We start from the raw sequence: 19,549 nt of genomic DNA, 5'->3' as shown, positions 1-19,549 counted from the left end.
TTGATACAGGCTACAGAACATGGAGCTAGAAAGGTTCAAATCTTCAGTGACTCACAGCTGGTAACTTCACAGATAAGAGGGAAGTACCAGGCTAAAGGTCCTTTGCTAATGAATTACCTAAGTAGAGTGCGAGAAATGATGACCGACTTTGATGAGGTGTGGGTTACACACATCCCTCGAGGGGAGAATAGCCGAGCTAACATCTTGTCAAAGTTAGCAAGTACCAAAAGTCCGGGCAACCACAGAACTGTGGTTCAACAAAGCATAACGACGTCGAGTTGCGTGATGGTGATAACCTCAGCACATGACTGGAGGAAACCCATAGTTGATTATCTTGAGAAAGGAATATTGTCAGAAGATAATCTGGAAGCTAGAAAGTTGGTCCGAGATGCGGTGCAATACACAATTGTGAATGACCAGCCATTTAGAAAGGGTTTGCATAACCCCATGCTAAAATGCTTGAGCTCGGATGGAGCAGAATACGTCCTCGCCAAGATCCATGAAGGAATCAACGGCAATCTCGTGGAAGGAAAAACCTTGGCCAGAAAGGCCCTTAGAGCTGGTCACTACTGGCCGACAATGGGGGCAGACTGTAAAGAACACATCAAGAAATGTGACAGCTGCCAGAAGCATGCCAAGTTAATCCTCTCACCACCTGAAGAGCTGAAAGGCATCTCTGCTCCATGGCCCTTCTTTAAATGGGGAATGGATTTACTGGGACCCTTCAAAGCTGCTGAGGGGCAACTCAAGTGGCTGATCGTGGCTGTGGATTATTTCACAAAGTGGATAGAAGCAGAACCAGTCACCACAATCACCTCAGCTAGAGTGCAAAGTTTTTTTGAACGGAACATTGTTTCCAGATTCGGAATCCCAGCCAAGGTGATCACTGATAATGGAACACAGTTTGCTGACAAGAGATTCCAGCAGCTAATGAAAGACCTACAAGTCACACATCGATTCGCATATGTGGAACACCCACAATCAAATGGGCAAGCCGAAGCAGCCAACAAAGTGATTGTGAATGGTCTCAAAAAGCGAATGTTTGATGCTGAAGAAAGCTGGGTTCAGCAGCTATACTTTTTCCTTTGGGGTTACAGAACAAGTACCCAAACTGCAACAGGGAAAACCCCTTACAGACTAACGTATGGATGTGAGGCCATGATTCCGGTGGAGGTTGGAGAACCTTTTTGGAGAAGACTGAATAGTCTTGAACAAGGCGAACAACAAAAAAGTAAAATGCTTACTGAAGAGTTAGATCTTGTGGACGAAGCTAGGGTTACAGCTCACTGCCGGAATATGATTACTAAACAACAACAAAGTATAATAAGAAAGTGAGACCAAGAATCTTTGAGAAAAATGACTTGGTAATCAGGAGAGCAGATATTGGCAATAAAAATGCCAGAGATGGAAAGCTCGCTGCAAACTGGGAAGGCTCGTATTGGGTTAAAGAAAGCTCGGAAAATGAGCTTACATCCTAGAAACAATAGAAGGCAAAGGCATCTAAAGAACCTGGAATGTGGATAAGCTGAAGATATATTACAGATAAATCTGGGATTTACCTTCACCCATTTGCAGTACTATTCAGTTATATTTTCCTCTATTAGGGATTTAATTAAAGCCGAATATGCCGGGAAATTCATGTAATTCACAATTTGATATCAATAAATGAGGAATTTTCCTTTTTAAAAGATCTATCCTTATCTGTTTTTGATGTATCAATATCCAATCCGAGGTACAAATACAATTTGCCATAACGACTCTGATCAGGTCAAAATGTTCCCATTTTGGTCACGATACCAAAAGGGACAGATGACTTTATTGTTTTTACCTTAGATAAAATTGAATTATGAAGTTTAAATTCAATTAAATGGTTAAGTCAACAAAGACGAGATCAATTATTTATACAGGTTTACCAGAACGAGTAAGCCAAACGAACATACGTCATCGATAATGACATAAAGCGGAATCCGTACAATGCTTTGACCTCGGCCAGGTCATGAATAAAGAACTCGTATGATGCACGGGTTTAGTAAGCTAAATTGGGTTGCATGCTTAACCCAATAAGCGACGTAAAAAAGTCAAGTAAATTCGATATAAAACTCGTAAAATGCGCGGGTTAAATACATGTACTAAGATCGAAATTGAAACTAGTAAACTCGGAGTTCAACTTGGATAGGATTTCCTAAATGGCTCGGGGAAAATCGGGTTTGAAAGGGAAGCTAACCGGGTTATGCGATTCGAGTACTATGCTGCAAGGAAACTCGGACAAGGGTTAACGTATATGCCAAAGAGACTAAGTTATAAACTTAGGCAATGCAATAAGGAACTAGCTTTTTGACAAAGCACAAGCGGCTCAGCAACGACATATCGAGTTGAGAAGATACGAATACCTAGATAAATGCTTCTATGGTAAACTCGGAAATAATAAATGCAAAATGGCAAATCTTAAAGTAGAATATGGAAGGAAAAATAAATTGCTTAGAAAGCAAAATTAAAACCGGAATAAAACCGGCAATATTCCGGGTAAATCAAAAAGGGCCCCAAAGGCCCCAACAAGTTACAAAAAATAACCGACATCCCGGACCTTCATGCAGCTGGAGCATCACGATGAATGTTAACCTCTTCACCCGCCTCGACCATGGTTTCATCTCGGCATTCTGTCAGCGTCACAGAATCGCAAGGGGGAGACTCGGGGGGAGGACCAACGATTGCACCTTGGCTGACATATTCCTTGGGATGTATCCCGACGGTAGTAAATAATAATTCCGGGTTCACAAGCTTCAGCTGGCTTAAAGCGTTGTTGAAGGAGTCCACCACAGATTTTTTGAGTTTAGCTCGGTACTTCTCTGCAGAAGATCTGGCCTCCTTCGACTCTGCTTCATCCTTCTCATAAGTGATCTTGAAATCACTCAACGATTTGTGGTTGAATGCATGTAGGGCTTGCAGTTCATTATGCTCACGCTGCAGGTTGGTGAAATCCTCTTTCGTCTTTGCCAACGTCAGAGCTACCTGGTCTTTTTCCTCCTTTACCAGAGACAGGTCAGCAAGGGCCTTAGCCTTTTCACCCTGACACGCTTTCAGTACATTGAGAGTCTGAAGATAATCGTTCTTCAAAGAAAGCAACGACCCAACAATGGTCGACATCTTTATGCAGCCGACCTCCATGTCCTCCAACTCCCTTATCTGTTTAGGGGTAAAAGGAGACGAGTTGAAGAAGATCTCAGGAGGACATATAGCATCCCGAAGACAACCAGTAATGCTGGATTTCCACAAAGCATGCTTGGAAACGTCGGACGGTGGTGGGGGCACATTGGACGTCTGCACAACCTGGGATGAGGTCGGGATACCCGTTTCTGGGTTACCCTTGGCCCTATCACCAGGGGTACCTTGGTTCTTCCCTGTTTCGACCGCAGTAGACTTCTTGACTTTGTCTTCGGGAGCCTTTCTCTTCCTGCCCGAAGAATCGTTGGCCGCCCCCTTACCGCCCCGGTTTAAAACCGACAACCAGCTGGGTTGGTCATCTTTTTGGCCCTGCTGTTTCTCTTGTCGTTGGTCGGCCATACTGGGAACTGCAAAGAAAATTTGAACCCACAGTCATAAAATGCAATGACACAAAGCTACAAATATAAAGGCAAACATACTTAATTCGGCGTCTAGTTCCTCTTGGGATTTGAAAATCAGAGAGGCGACACTAGCAGGTCGGCGTGATTGCAGACATGGACCATTGGCAATGGCGGTATTGATGTCAGTAGGGTTTAATTCTGACTCATTAAAGCGATAACTCGAAGGAGGAAATTGAAAATGGTCAGATGACCAACACAAGGGAAATCTTCCCTCCACATCTTTGGCACCACGATTATGGAGAAACCATACCTCTTTGCCGGGATGGACAAAAACTTTAAAGAACTGGCCTTTAAAATTCTTAAAAGACTCGGTGTAAACCTGGAAGAGTCTACGACCAGGAATGCTACGTACGGTAACCCAACCTTTTCGTTCGGGTGGTTCACGACCCGTTCGACAAGAAACAACTTGAAAATAGTAAAAGAAGACATGAATGGAAGGGAGAACAACAAGATAAGCACAAAAATGTTCAAACGCCTTAACAAAACCCCAGCCGTTGGGATGAAGTTGAGTGGGTGACAAGTGAAGATGGTTAAGAACATCCACTTGAAACTTGGTCAAAGGAAACCGAATACCCAACAGACTTATGACATCACGGTAAAAGAAAAAGAAGTAAGGACTCTCTTCTGTCCCCCAGAACAAACCGGCTCATCCTCTTGAGGAGGAACTATATCATAATTCTCTAACCGACCAACGGGAAGACCTGCCACATCATCCAGACTCATCTCGGAGGTGGTGTTTAAGACCGTAGGTCACCCAAGGAAACTGGGACACAAGGGAAGCAGGAGAGGACTCGAAAAAAGACTCGGCAGAACCTGACTCATCTACCGCTTCTTGAGCAAAAGATGCCATAAAATACCTAAAACAAGGAAAAAGCCGAAATCAGGAAAGACATAGAATACCTGAATCAAAAAACATATCAGCAGAATCACTAGATGATGATGACGATGACAAATCGGATTTTGAAATAGGATCATCTACTCCTCCTAATGCAGAGACAGACTTATCTCCATGCCGACAAGTAGCCAAAGTGGACTCGGCCAAAAAGTCGCAACCTTGCTCAACAAGCTTTGCACTCAAGTAAACGCAGGAGTAACATGGGCCACTCCCCAGGATAGAAGAAGGCGGTGAAGCGTGGGAGTGAGACAGAGATCTCGGATGTACGATAGATGGGTTTGAAGCCTCAACTCCGGGTTGGGAGAACGGAGGTGAAGTACAACTATTCTCATTATGACGGCTCCTAACCCGACGAGATGAACCCCTATCTCGGGGATGCCGCAACCCTCTACTCGACATCCCAGACACACTCCGAGACTTGCCACCATGGCAACCTCGAAGCATAGCTTCCTGCTCTTCCTCTTCAGTCCTAGGAATCCCCCAAAGCCAGAAACGAGCACCAGGGAGAATCTTATTCAAAAAATCAAGATCCTCCTCCCTCTTCCCTTTAAGACACAGAGCTGAAGAAAGAGGGGTTTTCCCCCTCATTTGGTCAAGAAACTGAAAAAGGCTAAAATGTCAAATATCAAAAGGGAGGATAAAGAGGAGGACATGGTGATAACCACCAAAACGACAAAAGAACACAATGTTATGAGAAACACAAGTTATGGAAGTTTTTCGTGGATTTTGGAAAAATACCAGAAAATCGACGAAGAAAATATGCTACTTCAAATTTACAAAAGAATAATGGCAAACAAATGTTGAAATGCAGAACAATGCAACAGAAGCAACAAAAAAGCAAAAATGTGTGACATACCTGCTGGAAGGAAGATGAAGAACTGAAACTGAAATGCTGAAGAGCAGACGAAAAGAGGATGATGCACAATACTCAGAAGGCACACAGATGAAAACAAGCGGAGTACACATTCAGGGACAAAAACCTGAAGAGATGCACACGTAAGTTCACCTTGACTACCCGGACGCCCAGGTAGCCGGGCTGGGGGGCAATTGTTATGGACCCATATAATGGGCCCATTAAGTGGTAAGCCCAACAAGAGGCAATCTAAGATACTGATTGATATTAACAAAGGATAGATATCCATCAAGGATACTAATCCTAATACGACAGCGTAGCAAACAAGCCTGAGCCCTCACCAGAGGCACCTAAGGCCGATCCACACTACCCACAGTTAACCTCTATAAATACAAGGTAAACCCTAAAGGTACATTACGCTCTCTCTCTTACTGTTATGCTGTCACTGTGCGCGCGCACACACCCCATTGGCTAACGCCGTTATAGTATTCTGTGCACAGTGATCTGCTTGACTCAAAGGTATCTCTTCATAGATACCTTGGAGAGGACACTAGATCAAAGATAAACGCACCAGCCTATTGGGCTGGACATCTCTGTCTCAAGGACAGAACAACTTTAAATATAAAATGAGAAATATTATATTTACAACATATTTTCGTTTATATTCTCTTATAATCCTATCGTAAGTGTTAATTTCCGTCAATTAATGACTATTATTTTCATAAATCAAATTCATTAATGAATTATTAATTCACAATAAATTATAATTATTAAATTGATAAAAATTAACGATAAAATAATAAGTTATAAGAGGTTATAAAATTTTTAGATTGTAAGTATAATGCTCTTCTAATTTTATTATACCAAGTATTTAAAAATTTAAATTTAGAAAATTGTTTAAGTATGATTTTTGTTTTATTTAAAATATTATATTTAACGGATATTGTCAAATTACAGGGGCTTAATGGGAATGCAATTCCCAACGCAATGCACATGGGTTCATGGCATCAGATGCTAGATGGTGAAATCCCCAAGAAGCACGAAATTCATAAAATGGAACAACGAAGTGACACGTGGACCAATGAGAAAGCTGTTTTAGATGGAGCAATTTAGGCCACAAATTTTTAAGGACCAGAACATTCACAGCCACAAACTGGTAACGTGTTTTTATGTTTTTTCTTTTTCTTTTTCTTTTTTTCTTTACAACTGTTTTTGTTGCTTCAATAGTCATTCTGGGATAGCACCAACTTCAACTTGCAACCTCTTAAGTTTCTTTTTTAAAATGATTTTCATTTTCAATTTATAAAACATTCAAACTTAGCCAACCCAAAATCATAGCCGCCTTTGTTTTTCAGCTATTAGCTACTTATCAACCCAACCCCAACTTGTTTTCCATTAAAGTTGTTTTGCATTTGTGATCATATTCTCCATTTGTTTTCATCAAGGTATGTTTCCTTTACACTATTTTTTTTTTTATAAAGTGTTTTTTTTAAAGTTTTTTTCCACCGATTTATCTATTACTAGACTAATCCGGTTTATATGTTCAGAGAGTATTATTCCTGTGTGTTACAAGGATTATTATGTGTGAATTTTGTAGTTTTGAAGTGGGTGTGGTTTACTGAGGATGGAAATCATATGTGATGTTGAGTGGTTTTCATCCACCTAGTTTCTCTGATTATGTTATGTTACGGTTTCATGTTTTTTTTTTTATATATGATATTTTTTCCTTCTATATCTTTTGCACTTGATTTTGAACAATCTAGAGAAGATATGGATTTTGGTGATTTAAAAAAAAAAATTTAAGAAAGGAGAAGAAAATAGAGCATCCAATAATATTTGAATAGAAAGTGATAAACTAGAAAATACTGACCTGCATGCCTTTGTTGTGCTTGGCTGAATAGGAGTTAATTTTCAGTAGTCCTATAACTACATACTACCCCACTAAATATAGTGTTAAAAATAAAGAAGTGGTTGGAGTAAATGCAGTTAAGTGAGTCATATGCTTTTAATCTTAGGTACTAAGGGAATACTGAAATTTTTTCCACTGGATGGTGTTTCTCAAATCGTGTAATGACAAAAATAAGATTAGTCACTAGCTGGTTATTTATTGTTTACACCATCTGTTCCCGAGGATTTAAAGGCATTCTCCCTAGCCACAGTCCTAGAAAGTAGGCATTTATCTAGAGCTAGAAGACTACCATGTTAAGCTTTCTTTTTGCCCTGATTTATGGTTCTTCAAGTTTTACTAGAGAACCTAAGTCTATTAGTTTTAATCAAAAAGTTTGTTGCACTGGGTTTCTCTAAGAAACCATTTTCAATGAAGTTTGCATAACAAGAGGGTCTTGACATTGGATGTTGCTTCTTTTCCCCAAGGACAATAGAGTAAAAAAGAGATACATGGGGTCCAATAACTGGTGGAGTAACTATGCATGTCTTAATATGCATAGCACAAAAATAGAACATAGGATATTGAAATACTCCTTTCATGTTAGTCAAATAGCGTTTATGTCTGTGCTGCAACAAATTCTGTGTATTCCTTACTATAAAGACCATTTTTCTTCATGCTAATCTTCTTTTTCTCTTAACACTATGTGCAGACACTAGATCATGGATTGGTACTATGGGAATGGCATTAATGATTTTCTAGTTCCCAAAGATCAAGATTTATTGGACAGGCATCCTTCACCAGACTGTTGGTCAAACTGGGGAATAAGTGTAACAGAAGGTTTTAGTTCACCTAAAAAGTTCTTTATTATGGATTTCATTGATGAAAGTTTCAATAATCAAATTGAGCTTGAAACATCCCTGCATGATAAAGATCAGTCTAGCAGTTCAAGTGTATGTGGGGGATTGTCTGAGCAATCTTTTCAACAGACCGCACTTTCATGTGATCAGCCTAATTACCAGCTTCAAGACCTACAAAGATTCGAACAGATGAATGACACTTTCTTGTACAAGCTTAACCTCTGGGATTAAGATACTTGATTTTATTCCTGTAGGATAATCATGTAGCTTCTGAAATGATTTAATTGGCATAATTATACTCAGCATTATAGGAAGTCCGGTGCAAATTGAATTGCTCTGTGGTGTTTTTGCATTGTCAATTCCTTCATACTCTATTGCATGAACCTGTGATAGCATGGTAAGGGTTCCAATTTTCTTTAATAGTTTGATTATGGAAGGTCTTATTATTCATCTTGCATTACACATGTAACGCAACAGAGCCATTCAATTTTCACTGGTTTACCATAGGCATTTAGTTAATCCAATTGAAATGAATGTCTTTTGATGTTACAGCATTTACTTGTTTAACATAATTCAGGGATTCTATACCTGAAGATCTTCCCTGTGTTGAAAACCTCGACAAATCCTTTAACATTTCATCTGAAAACCGAAGCAGCAATACATCTGGTGATCATTCCTTTTTAGTCATTAATTTACTGTAAACAAATATTTTTAACAATGTCTATGATATGAGAACATAAAATATATGCCTTCTTCCATCAGATCAACTGCAGAAAGATATTGCATCTTCAAAGTTTGTTTCATGCAACTCAGAATCTAAGGATTGCCTGGATATAGAGGTGACAATTGCTTTCTGTTGAGTTTTTTAAAAGTTGTTTTATCGATCACTTGGCTTGGCAGATAAAAATTGATTTATCATGAGCCTCCATCAGCAGTTTTAACTCAACACACAGAGACTCGTAAAGTCTTGATATGTGTAGGTTCCAATTTCCTTAATTTCCAAATATAAACCAACATAGTCACCGCAGGATCTAAGGTTATTTGCATGCTATTTACCGGAGTATTTGCAAGCTATTTACCGGAGTATTTGCAAGTCACATAGGATCTAAAGCAATTATCATATCTAAGAGGCCTGCAAATTAGTTGTTATGCAGTAGGCTGGATTTTCATGGCACCTACTGACTGGAGTGATTTTTTATGCATTTATGTGGTGATATATATATATATATATGTGTGTGTGTATATCACCAACTTTACTGTATATTAAGTGGTTGCTCCATTGTCTAGTGTTCAACCAGACCTTTTTGTGAACCCTCAAGTATCTATTTGAACTCTCACGTGTAATACTACAGATTTTCATGCTTGCAGAAACGATGTTTTCCACTAATTTTTTTTTTATCTTTACAACAAAGAATGAGCATGTTAATCTTTTTCTGGGATATCTCCTTTTTTTTTTTCCTTTCAATCTTTTTTCTCTTATTTATTTATGTATTTTCCTTTTTCTTTATTTTACTCTCTCTCACTCTTTTTTTGTTTTTTTCCCCTCTATTTCTTTTTATTTTTATTTTTACATTTTTATTCTTTTTTGTCCTCTTATATATCATTATTTTCATCTTATTTTAATTTATTTTTCCTTTTAATTATTTACTGCTATTTTTTTTTGGATAATGATTATATATATATATATATATTGTCTTTTTTTCTCAATCTTTTTTGTACTTTTCATTTGAGTTCATCTACCACCGACCCCTATTAGTTTGGGATAAATGTGTTGTTGATTTTGCTGTTGGTCTCGTTATGTTTTAAAGCTCAACTCCCTATATTGGTTTTAAAGGATTGGCTCTTGCTTGTTTTTGTGTATTTCAGGTTTCCGTTCTGTTCTTTTTACTTTTGTTCTGTTCTTTTTACTTTTGTTGTGTGTTATACATCCGAAATCTGTTTTAGTGTTGGAAAAGTGTCAACACATGTAGAGTGAAGCCAATATTTATTTTATTTATAATGATAATTTGGGGAGAAATCATCTATGTCATAATTGGATGTAGTTATTGAAAACAATGGAGCAAGCTTCCTTTGTAGTTTTATTTCCGCGGATATATTTTCTGCTTTCAAGGCTTACAATGTAATATAATCTATGTAATTTCTCTTAAGGCACCATCAGACGAAGTCTTGGACTCTTTTGAGCAGTGCAGCAGAGATGATGGCATGCATGAGCAGTCAGCGGTTGAGGAATTCATACTGAAGGATCTTGAGATGGTAATTGGACAGGTGAAGTGACTGAGAACTCTAATCCTTAGCATCTGAGTAGCTGCAATAGTCTTTTTTGCTAATTTCTTTTTGTTTCACATGACAAGTTCACTGAGAGGACCCGGATTAGCTTCCGAGATGCCCTTTACCGTCTTGCTAGAAACACTGGACAACAGCATGTACTGCAGGTCCAGGACCAAGATGGAGATCATAACATGCAAAGGGCAATGCTACATCCGGATCACAGTGAAACAGTAAGGTACATGATTTAGATCTTCTGCATGTTTGTTTTGTTCTTTAGGCCTTTATCTGATGCATGATAAATTGTTAATGATGAAACAGTTTGGCACATCTTAAATATGCAAAGGCTAGTTTACAATGTTATTCAACTGATGCACGTCTCTAGAACTTGAATGAAAAATATGAAATACACTTGTGGACATTTGTTGCTCTGGATGACAGGATAACTTCTGCTTGGTTTGGCCTGAAACTGATAGTTAAGTTTATGTAAGAACCTAATTGCGATTACACCGCTCCAACACTTAGGTTTTCAGCATGAATCATGATTTTGCTAATGAGTTAGACTCTAATTTTGATTTCATTCATATTATATTATATTATAGTTAATGCAGTGGTATAAGAGATAGTTCTGGTACTTCTGTAATCTAGTTTACATGTTCAATTTTAATTCACAATCTGTTGATGTCTTCGTTGTAATCTCATGCTGCTTCAATTATCAACACTCTTGATACAAATGTTAACTTGTGTCTAGGTCTGAGAGCAAGAAACCAATGGAATCGGAGACCAACAGTGTTGACAGAGTAATTGCAAATCTTATGTTCAACAACATGGAGTTTAACATACATAGTCCTCCTCTTACATCATCAATAAACACCATGCAACAAGCAAATGAAAGTAAAGGTCTACATAGAAAAAGCTGAAAAGCCTGGAATCTGGCACAGTAGTTTTACTCTCCCCACCCTAAAAAATTACAAGCAGATGCCTAGGTTCCAAGGTTTGGACTAACCAACCAACAAAGAGGCACAGGTTCACAAATTGCTTGTGGGGATCCTATAACAAAGTCTTTATGCTAGGGTTTGATTAGGTAATGTGATTATGAGCTTTCTAGTAGACAGTAGCTAAACCTAAACTAAGAAAAAAACCAATTTCCTGTAACTGTTCAGTCTTACTATTGTGGTTTCTCTGATATTCATGTGTATACCTTTGCATCTAAATTATCTGTGTTATGTTGTTTTGTTCAAGGGCTAGCTGTATCCATCTAGCTCAGTTTTGCTTGGAATGTATATGACTGAGTTTTTTTTTGGATATCTTTATCAATTACCTAACTAGTTGGGCAGGACCGCAAGAGCTTGCATATCCCAGACTTGAACTTTAAACTACTGCTTCAACTAAAATGACCCTTGCCTGTTAATCCACTTGATGGTTGTATATGAATGAATTGATCAAATTCGTTGGGTCAGGATTTTTTGGTGTTCAATACCTTGATGTTCTGCATGTTAAATACTGCATAATATATACATGGTTTGCATTTCCAGCATTTACTGTTTTTCCTCCTTAGCATAAATAAAATATATACTTATGAATGTCAGCATCTCTGAGCTCAAAAACTGCCATCTGGTTAAGTTCTTATCTATCGTATGTGGAGTACTGTTCATGCAATGGTTAAGATTTTAGCAATGTTATTCATATTCATAAAAAAATAATTAATATCTGGATAAAGAAAAAAGTTATTTAGGATATTAACTTTATCAACATCAATAACTTATTTATCCCAAACTAGTTGAGATAAGATATTAACTCTATATCTTTTAAAATTATATGTATGTGTGTATTCGGTTGAATCATTAAGTTGTGAATAATTTTAATTAGGGTTTAATGATTAATCTGAATTTCGTAACATTAGTCACGATAAGTTATTTACAAATAAAAAAAAATTCATGATAAAACTTAAAAGAAGAGTTGCGAATTGCTTCGAATATAAATTTATTTTTTGTTTTGGTTAAATAGTTTTTTTTATTATTATTACAAGTTTACAAAGTAAGATATCGTTTTATTATATATATTTTCCCTTGTAAGTGGAGCTTATTTTATATGGGGAAGGATCAAGTTGTGTCACTATCACGTTACTACTAATCAATTTCACTGTTAGATTGATTATGTTGATCCAACGGTTATATTTATTTTCATCTTTGTATGGTTATGATTCTCCATATTTAAAGTGAAAGCATTAAATATGAGAAATCATAACCATACAAAGGTGGAAATAAATATAAAGTATTAAATTTGAGAAATCATGACTATACAAAGATGAAAATAAATATAACTGTTGGATCAACATAATCGATCTAACGGTGAAAGTGATTGGTAGTAACTTGGTAGTAACATAACTTGGTTGTTACAATATCCTTTCCCATTTTGGATAAGGATATTGTAACAACCAAGTTGTGTCACTACCATGTTACTACCAATTAATCTCACAATTAGATTGATTATGTTGATCCAACGATTATTTTTATTTTTATCTTTGTATGTTTATGATTCTCCATATTTAAAGTGAAAGCATTGAATATGGGAAATCATTATCATACAAAGGTAGAAATAAATATAAAGTATTAAATTTGAGAAATCACGATCATACAAAGATGGAAATAAATATAATTGTTGGATCAACATAATCGATCTAACGGTGAAATTGATTGGTAGTAATATAACTTAGTTGTTACAATATCCTTTCCCATTTTATATACGATAATATTTTAGCTGGGCTCTTGTCACTTTTTGTTATAAAATTTTTTTTAACATAAAACTAAGGGATTGATATTTATCCTTTTAAAAAATATATAATTATATCATTTTAAATGAGAAAAAAATATATATGATGATAATGGAAATTATAGGAGGAGAAAGTAAGAGATTTTTTTAATTTAAATTTTAAATAAAAAAGATTAATTTTAACTAAAATGATCATCTTTTAAAAGAATAAATATTTTTCCCTAAAATTATATATAACAATTGTAGAGAGGATTTGTAGTTGTTACATAACTCGAGTGGTTAGTTTCGTAATAATATGTGAAAATGAACAGATCAAAGACCGAAATATTATATAAACTTGAGTAGCCAACTAATAGTTGCTTACTGGAAATTATGTACTTGAGAATATTAATGTACCGTTGGAATCTATAAGCCGATTATGTTCCCTTTAGGGATGAGTCAATGTATGGATGATACCCTTAGCACAGGTACAGACCAAGCTAAGGGGTATGGTGCCAAGTACAAGCAAAGTAATCAATGGATAAGCTAGGGTGATAAAATGACTCTAAGGAAATGGACAGTATAACGATACATAAGATCCTCTAGGGGGTGCCCTTGGGAGCTATTTATAAGGGAAGATTGTGCTTACCGGGTGAAGGTTGGTGGGGAGAAGGACAACTCTCCTTGGGGCCATATGCCGATGGCAGTGTTGGGCGTGACAGGCGCTGCCATCGTAGCAGCGCTGTGCCTTCTGCGTCTGGCGGTGTCAGCATAGGTCACAGGGGACAGTTTCCTCTTAAGGCATTTGAGCGACCGCTTTCGGGAGTTGAGGTCCCTAGGTGGGATACAGCCTTGGGAAGTTACCACATTGGGGGGTATGCGTCGCCCCAGTTGGTAGGGCTGACGTGGATGCTTGGTAGGTGCTGGGCCTTGACTATTGAGCCTGACTCTTGTTGGGCCATCCGGAACAGGAGCCCCCCAGCTTGGTAGCAAGTGTAGGTTGGTGCCAAGGTAGACAATTGGACAACGCCTTGCTTGGCGATACAAAAGTACTGGGTGTGAGTCGTTCGGCGATCTTGGTAACCAGTGTAGGTTGGTGCCAAGGTAGCTATCTGGATGACGCCTTGTTTGGCGATACGAAAGTACTGGGTGTGAGTCGTTCGGCGATCTTGGTAACCAGTGTAGGTTGGTGCCAAGGTAGGTATCTGGACGACGCCTTGTTTGGCAATACGAAAGTACTGGGTGTGAGTCGTTCCTTCTGATGACAACTGTAACGTCCTCGTGGTTTGGCGGTGATTGGCTGAGGATGTTTCAGAAAAGGCTGCCACTTCTGGCACTCTCGGGTGGCTTTTTGGTTTTCGAGGAGCCTTCATGATGAGTTTTTCCATCATTGCCATTTATTGCAAGTATCCAAGCGTCATGAGGCACGACGCATTAATGCGACGTGATAGGTGACTTGTCCTCTTGAAGTGACCACTTTGTCCCTCATCTCAACCGCCCATTGCATGATGACTGTGTCATCTTACGGTTGAGTGAGGAGGACTTACACGTGTACGTATGTGATCTTCCTCTTCCTCTTTCTATATAAAGGGGGGATACCCCTCGTTGGGGTCCTTCCTTACGCGAATCATACACTGTTGTGCTTCTGCCCTTCTGCTTGTTTCCTATTCTCAGTTCAGTGTGATAGTGCCGGTCTTCTCTCTCTTATTTTCTGCAATTTCCCAGGTATAGTGCTTCTTCCTTCATCGTTTCGTTTCTTTGTTTCTGGTTTCCTTCTTCTCCTTTTTCTGTTGCGTCGATGGTTAGGTTTATAGAACCCATCCCTGGTCTCATACATCCTGAGCCGAAAGTAAAAATTAAGGAAGAGGAGTTTGATGAAGCCTTTGAGGCACTGGGAGATAGTGTGGTGGGGCCAACAATACGCGAATATCTTGCTAGTTGCGCCCCAAGTCGTCCTTTGATTCCTGGGGTTGAGAAATTGCCCCATGGCAAAGTACCCGAACTTCTGGGTTTTTGTGAAGAGGAGATTCAAAATCTCCTTCCTGAAAGAGCTTTCGGGCATGTCCTCCCGTATGCCGATGAGGCGTCATGTTCTAAACCGCATAGTGGACGTCGTGAGGTGGTTGGAGAGGGAAGTTCCAGATCTGGCGGACGTTCGTCTGCAAGGTCTAGGAGACGGCGGTCAGGAGGATCAGTCAAGGGGGCCAGTCTTCGTTCTTCACAGAGGAATTATTCTAGGCCTTCTGGTCATTCGCGCGATCCGAGGATTTCTTCACGACGCCGCATTTTGCGGCATTCTGAGCTTGGAGTTGGGCGACTTATTCGACCCGTATCCAACATCAATCACCAACGACAAAACCGTCCTTTAGAGTATTATTTCAGCCCTCGCCCTTCTTCCGTTGCCCTTCGCACGTCTCATGGTCAAATTCCCCCCATTCCCCACTCTTTCCATCGTCGCATGTATGATGAGTCCACAGAGAACCGTTTAGGTAGATACCACCCAGAGGATGGTTGCCTTATAAAGGATGGCGTGTGGGACGCCATTTTTGAAGACATAAGACTTTATAAGATACCGCCTGCCTGGTGGCCTTCTAACCTGAGCTATTCAGATTTTTATTCTTCAAGTTCTTCAGACACCTCGGATTCTGATGGTGAGTTAAATGTGTTTTGCACTCTCTTTTTCGTTGTGTTTGGCGTGGAGGGTGTTGGTGGTGACAGGAGTGTTGATAGGGCGAGGTAGGGTATCCAGTTTCCCTTCGCAGTGATCTTCTGGCGTCGGTGAAGTTTTGAGGATTGACTGTGTGTTTGTCGCTCCCAGGTAGGATTCTGAAGACTTCGTGACTTATGGAGGTTGTTCATTCAGATGACGATCTTGAGGCGAGGAATTGGGTAGACTCGATGGTGGCTACTACTTCTTCAAGTTATGCTGACCGGGATATCCTGCGCTGCCACTATAAATCTGAACCTAGCTTCACCATTACTGAAAATGGTGCAAACGAGGCGAAGTGGCAACCGTTCGCGGTCAGTGCTGATCGCCGGGTTTGTGACGCGCCTCGCATGGCGGCCAGATCTCGATGGCGGTTTATGGTGTACAAGACTCATTTTACTGATCAGAAAGTGAGGTTTCCGCTGTCCGACTTTGAGATGGAGATGTTATCCCATTTTCAGGTCGTGCCATCACAACTGCATCCTAACGCTTGGGCGTTTGTTAGAGTTTTTGAGAGCATATGCAAGTACTTTGGTTGGGCCTATTTCGTACGATCGTTCTTCTACTGTTTTCAAGTGTGTCGTCCAAGAAGAAGCTTGGCTGGGTTTCTTTAAAGGCGGGCAATGTGATTGGATCCATATTTGCTCAGTATGCCAATTCGTATAAGAACTGGACACACACTTTCTTCTGGATTGAACCTGTCTTGGGCGTGGGTGAACTTCCTTTTTTTGTTGATCAGTCGAGTAGGGAGTGTCGGTTTCCCCTATATTGGACTAAGACTCATTACGAGACGCCAGCTGGTCAGTATTCGTTTGCTCTAGGGGCTTTGTCGCTTGAGGAGGTACAGGTGATCAATTGGTTTGTGGAGGTAAAGGGAGGTCTTGACCGGTGGCCCACGAAGCAGGTGTTGTGCCATGGAGGTGTGGTAGCGTTCCGTGTTGTTTTTCGTTTGTGATGATCTAGACTGTTTTTTCCTGCGCTTGTTTTTGTCAAAGTGTTTTGTGCTAACTTTGTCTTTATTGCTTGTAGTTGGAAACATGGCGGCAGAGACGTTGAAGCTTGCACGTGAGGCGGCTGCTAAGCTGAAGGGCCAGCAGGGTGTGGCTCCTCAACCTCAGCTGAACCTTCCTTCGAAGAGGAAGGGTCTGGATAAAGGAAAGGATAAAGAGATCAGGACTAAGAAGAAGAAAATTCATTCTGCCGCTGACATTCCTGCTGGGGAATTGGAGAACGAGCCAACCGCCCGATCATTAAGGAGCCCACTGGCGTGGCGGGCAACTCTTCTACCAACGATTCAACGCTAGGATCTGGATCACCGGCCCTTGGGGGGTCCGGGTTGAAACGGTATGCAGATGCAAGTTTGACACCCCCCAAGCTTTCAAGGTAGCACACCATGAATCATCTGGGGGTGGGCAGTTTCATGATGGCGTCTGTGAAAGTGACAAGGCTATCAACCATGCTTCTGGCGACGGAGAGGGCGACCATCCTCGCATGACGTCTGAGACTGAAGGTTCTCCTCCTGTTTTTGCAGAAATTCCCGTGAGTAGGGCTCTCAGCTTGTCGGATAGGGATCTTGTTAAGGGATTTCCCAACGTTGGGCGCCCTAAGATGGCGGTTCCTGAGCGTCTTGATCGCCAGCAATTTATGAATTGTACTCAGGTGGTTATTGGCCGCATCTTGGGGATGTAGGAGATCGCCCTTGCTATTGACGAACGATGTTCCTTACAGGATGATCGCCTTGTTGATTTAGGGCGACAGATGGATGGTTTGACTGCTGAGGTTGGGCGCCTTGGTAAAGAAGTTGCTGATGGGAAAGCTTCGACCAAGTCTTTGTCTGGTCAGCTGAAGAAAACGGATGCTGAGGTTAATCGGCTGACCAACGAGAAAGATGACTTGAGTAAGTCGTTGGAAGATTTTAGGAAGGAGAAGGAGGTTCTCCTGGAAGAGAAGGAACAACTGTCTTCCAATTTATTTGCTGCGCAGAGGAGCCTCCACGCCAGAGATGAGGACTACAAGGAAGCTGCAGGGCAAGTGGCAAAGCTGGAGGAGGCTCTGGCCAACCTGATGTATCACTCTTTCAACAACGCCCTTCAGCAGGTTGCCGTCAGGTATCCTGATGCTGACTTGACTGGTTTGGATCCTGCTTATGATGTGGATGGTGGCCAGATTATCGAGCGCCTCGAGGGCGATGTCGTTAGAGTGATTGAGACGGCGCCAGAGACTGATGACAACGAAGGTGCGCGAGGCATGCTTCCAATGACTGATACTGATAGTGATCAAGTGCAGGATGATGATGGGCGTGTCAGACCGGCTGAGCCTGTTGTTGAGATGTCTGTTATGATGGGTGGGGGTAATGTTGTTGGCGCGACTGCCTCTGAGCAGGTGATTAATGTTCAAGTTCAAGCGGTAGTCGCTCCGGAAGTTAAGAAGGACGTGACCGATCAGGCTAAGGATGCTGAGACGGTCACGACTAACTCTTAGGACTTAGATTTTCTTTTTTCCTTTTTTGCCGTGGTTGGCATGTCGACCGCGGTCTTGTACCTTTTAAAGTATCAATGAATTTCCTTTTCTAGCTTCAACGTCTTAAGAACTTTGCTATTAATGAATTTCCTTTTCTTTTCCTGCTCTACCTTTATAAATATGATTTCCTCAAGTTAGGTAAGCGTTGGCCGGGGGTGAGGACCATCCTAATCCCACAATGGCGGGGGCGAGGTCCCTCCCTTCAGTGTGGCGTTAGTTGGGGGCTATCCCAGTCCAACTATTGCGGGGGTGAGAATCGTTCCTTTAGTTGGGCGTTGGATGGGGGTGGGGACCATCCCAGTCCAACTATGGCGGGGGTGAGAACCGTCCCTATAGTTGGGCGTTAGCTGGGGGTGGGGACCCTCCCAGTCCAACTATGGCGGGGTGAGAACCGTCCCTTTAGTTGGGCGTTGGCTGGGGGTGAGGACCATCCCAGTCCAACTTTGGAGGGGGTGAGAACCATCCCTTTAGTTGGGCGTTGTCTGGGGGTGAGAACCATCCCAGTCTAACTATGGCGAGGGTGAGAACCGTCCCGTTAGTTTGGCGTTGGCTGGGGGTGAGGACCTTCCCAGTCCAACTATGGCGGGGTTGAGAACCGTCCCGTTAGCTAGGCGTTGGCTGGGGGTGAGGACCTTCCCAGTCCAACTATGGCGGGGTTGAGAACCGTCCCGTTAGTTGGGCGTTGGCTGGGGGTGAGGACCTTCCTAGTCCAACTATGGCGGGGGTGAGAACCGTCCCGTTAGCTGGGCGTTGGCTGGGGGTGAGGACCTTCCCAGTTCAACTACAGCGGGGGTGAGAACCGTCCTGTTAGTTGGGCGTTGGCTGGGGGTGAGGACCTTCCCAGTCCAACTATGGCGGGGGTTAGAACCGTCCCGTTAGTTGGGCGTTGGCTAGGGGTGAGGACCTTCCAAGTCCAACTATGGCGGGGGTGAGAACTGTGCCGTTAGTTGGGTGTTGGCTGGGGGTGAGGACCTTCCCAGTCCAACTACGGCGGGGGTGAGAACCGCCCCGTTAGCTGGGCGTTGGCTGGGGGTGAGGACCTTCCCAGTCCAACTACGGCGGGGGTGAGAATCGTCCCGTTAGTTGGGCATTGGCTGGGGGTGAGGACCTTCCCAGTCCAACTATGGCGGGGGTGAGAACCGTCCCGTTAGTTGGGCCTTAATTTGACATTGTTGACGAATTTGCAATCA

General features: G+C 41.3%; 1 protein-coding gene across 1 annotated transcript; it reads left to right on the top strand.

Annotated features, from left to right (window-relative positions):
• Positions 1-6,595: 6,595 nt before the first annotated feature.
• On the top strand, positions 6,596-11,803 carry LOC133289337 (protein LNK3-like). The gene is made up of 7 exons (XM_061487253.1): positions 6,596-6,816; positions 7,969-8,322; positions 8,694-8,782; positions 8,879-8,955; positions 10,265-10,381; positions 10,468-10,619; positions 11,133-11,803. Exons 2-7 carry the CDS (start codon positions 7,979-7,981, stop codon positions 11,299-11,301), a joined length of 948 nt encoding a protein of 315 aa, XP_061343237.1. The 5' UTR covers positions 6,596-6,816; positions 7,969-7,978; the 3' UTR covers positions 11,302-11,803.
• The last annotated feature ends 7,746 nt before the right edge of the window (positions 11,804-19,549 follow it).

Source organism: Gastrolobium bilobum, unplaced genomic scaffold (genome assembly GCF_033153095.1).
Source record: "Gastrolobium bilobum isolate Gb01-03AN ecotype WA unplaced genomic scaffold, APGP_CSIRO_Gbil_v1 utg19225, whole genome shotgun sequence".
Taxonomy (NCBI): domain Eukaryota; kingdom Viridiplantae; phylum Streptophyta; class Magnoliopsida; order Fabales; family Fabaceae; genus Gastrolobium; species Gastrolobium bilobum.
The sequence above is the reverse complement of the archived record's forward strand: the minus strand, read 5'-3'. Positions and strand labels throughout refer to the sequence as shown.

Coding starts and splice junctions, on each gene's coding strand:
- LOC133289337 (XM_061487253.1), top strand. CDS start 7,979: ATGGATTGGTACTATGGGAATGGCATTAATGATTTTCTAGTTCCCAAA. Junction 8,323..8,693: donor CAGATGAATGACACTTTCTT/GTACAAGCTTAA, acceptor AACATAATTCAG/GGATTCTATACCTGAAGATC. Junction 10,382..10,467: donor TTGAGATGGTAATTGGACAG/GTGAAGTGACTG, acceptor TCACATGACAAG/TTCACTGAGAGGACCCGGAT.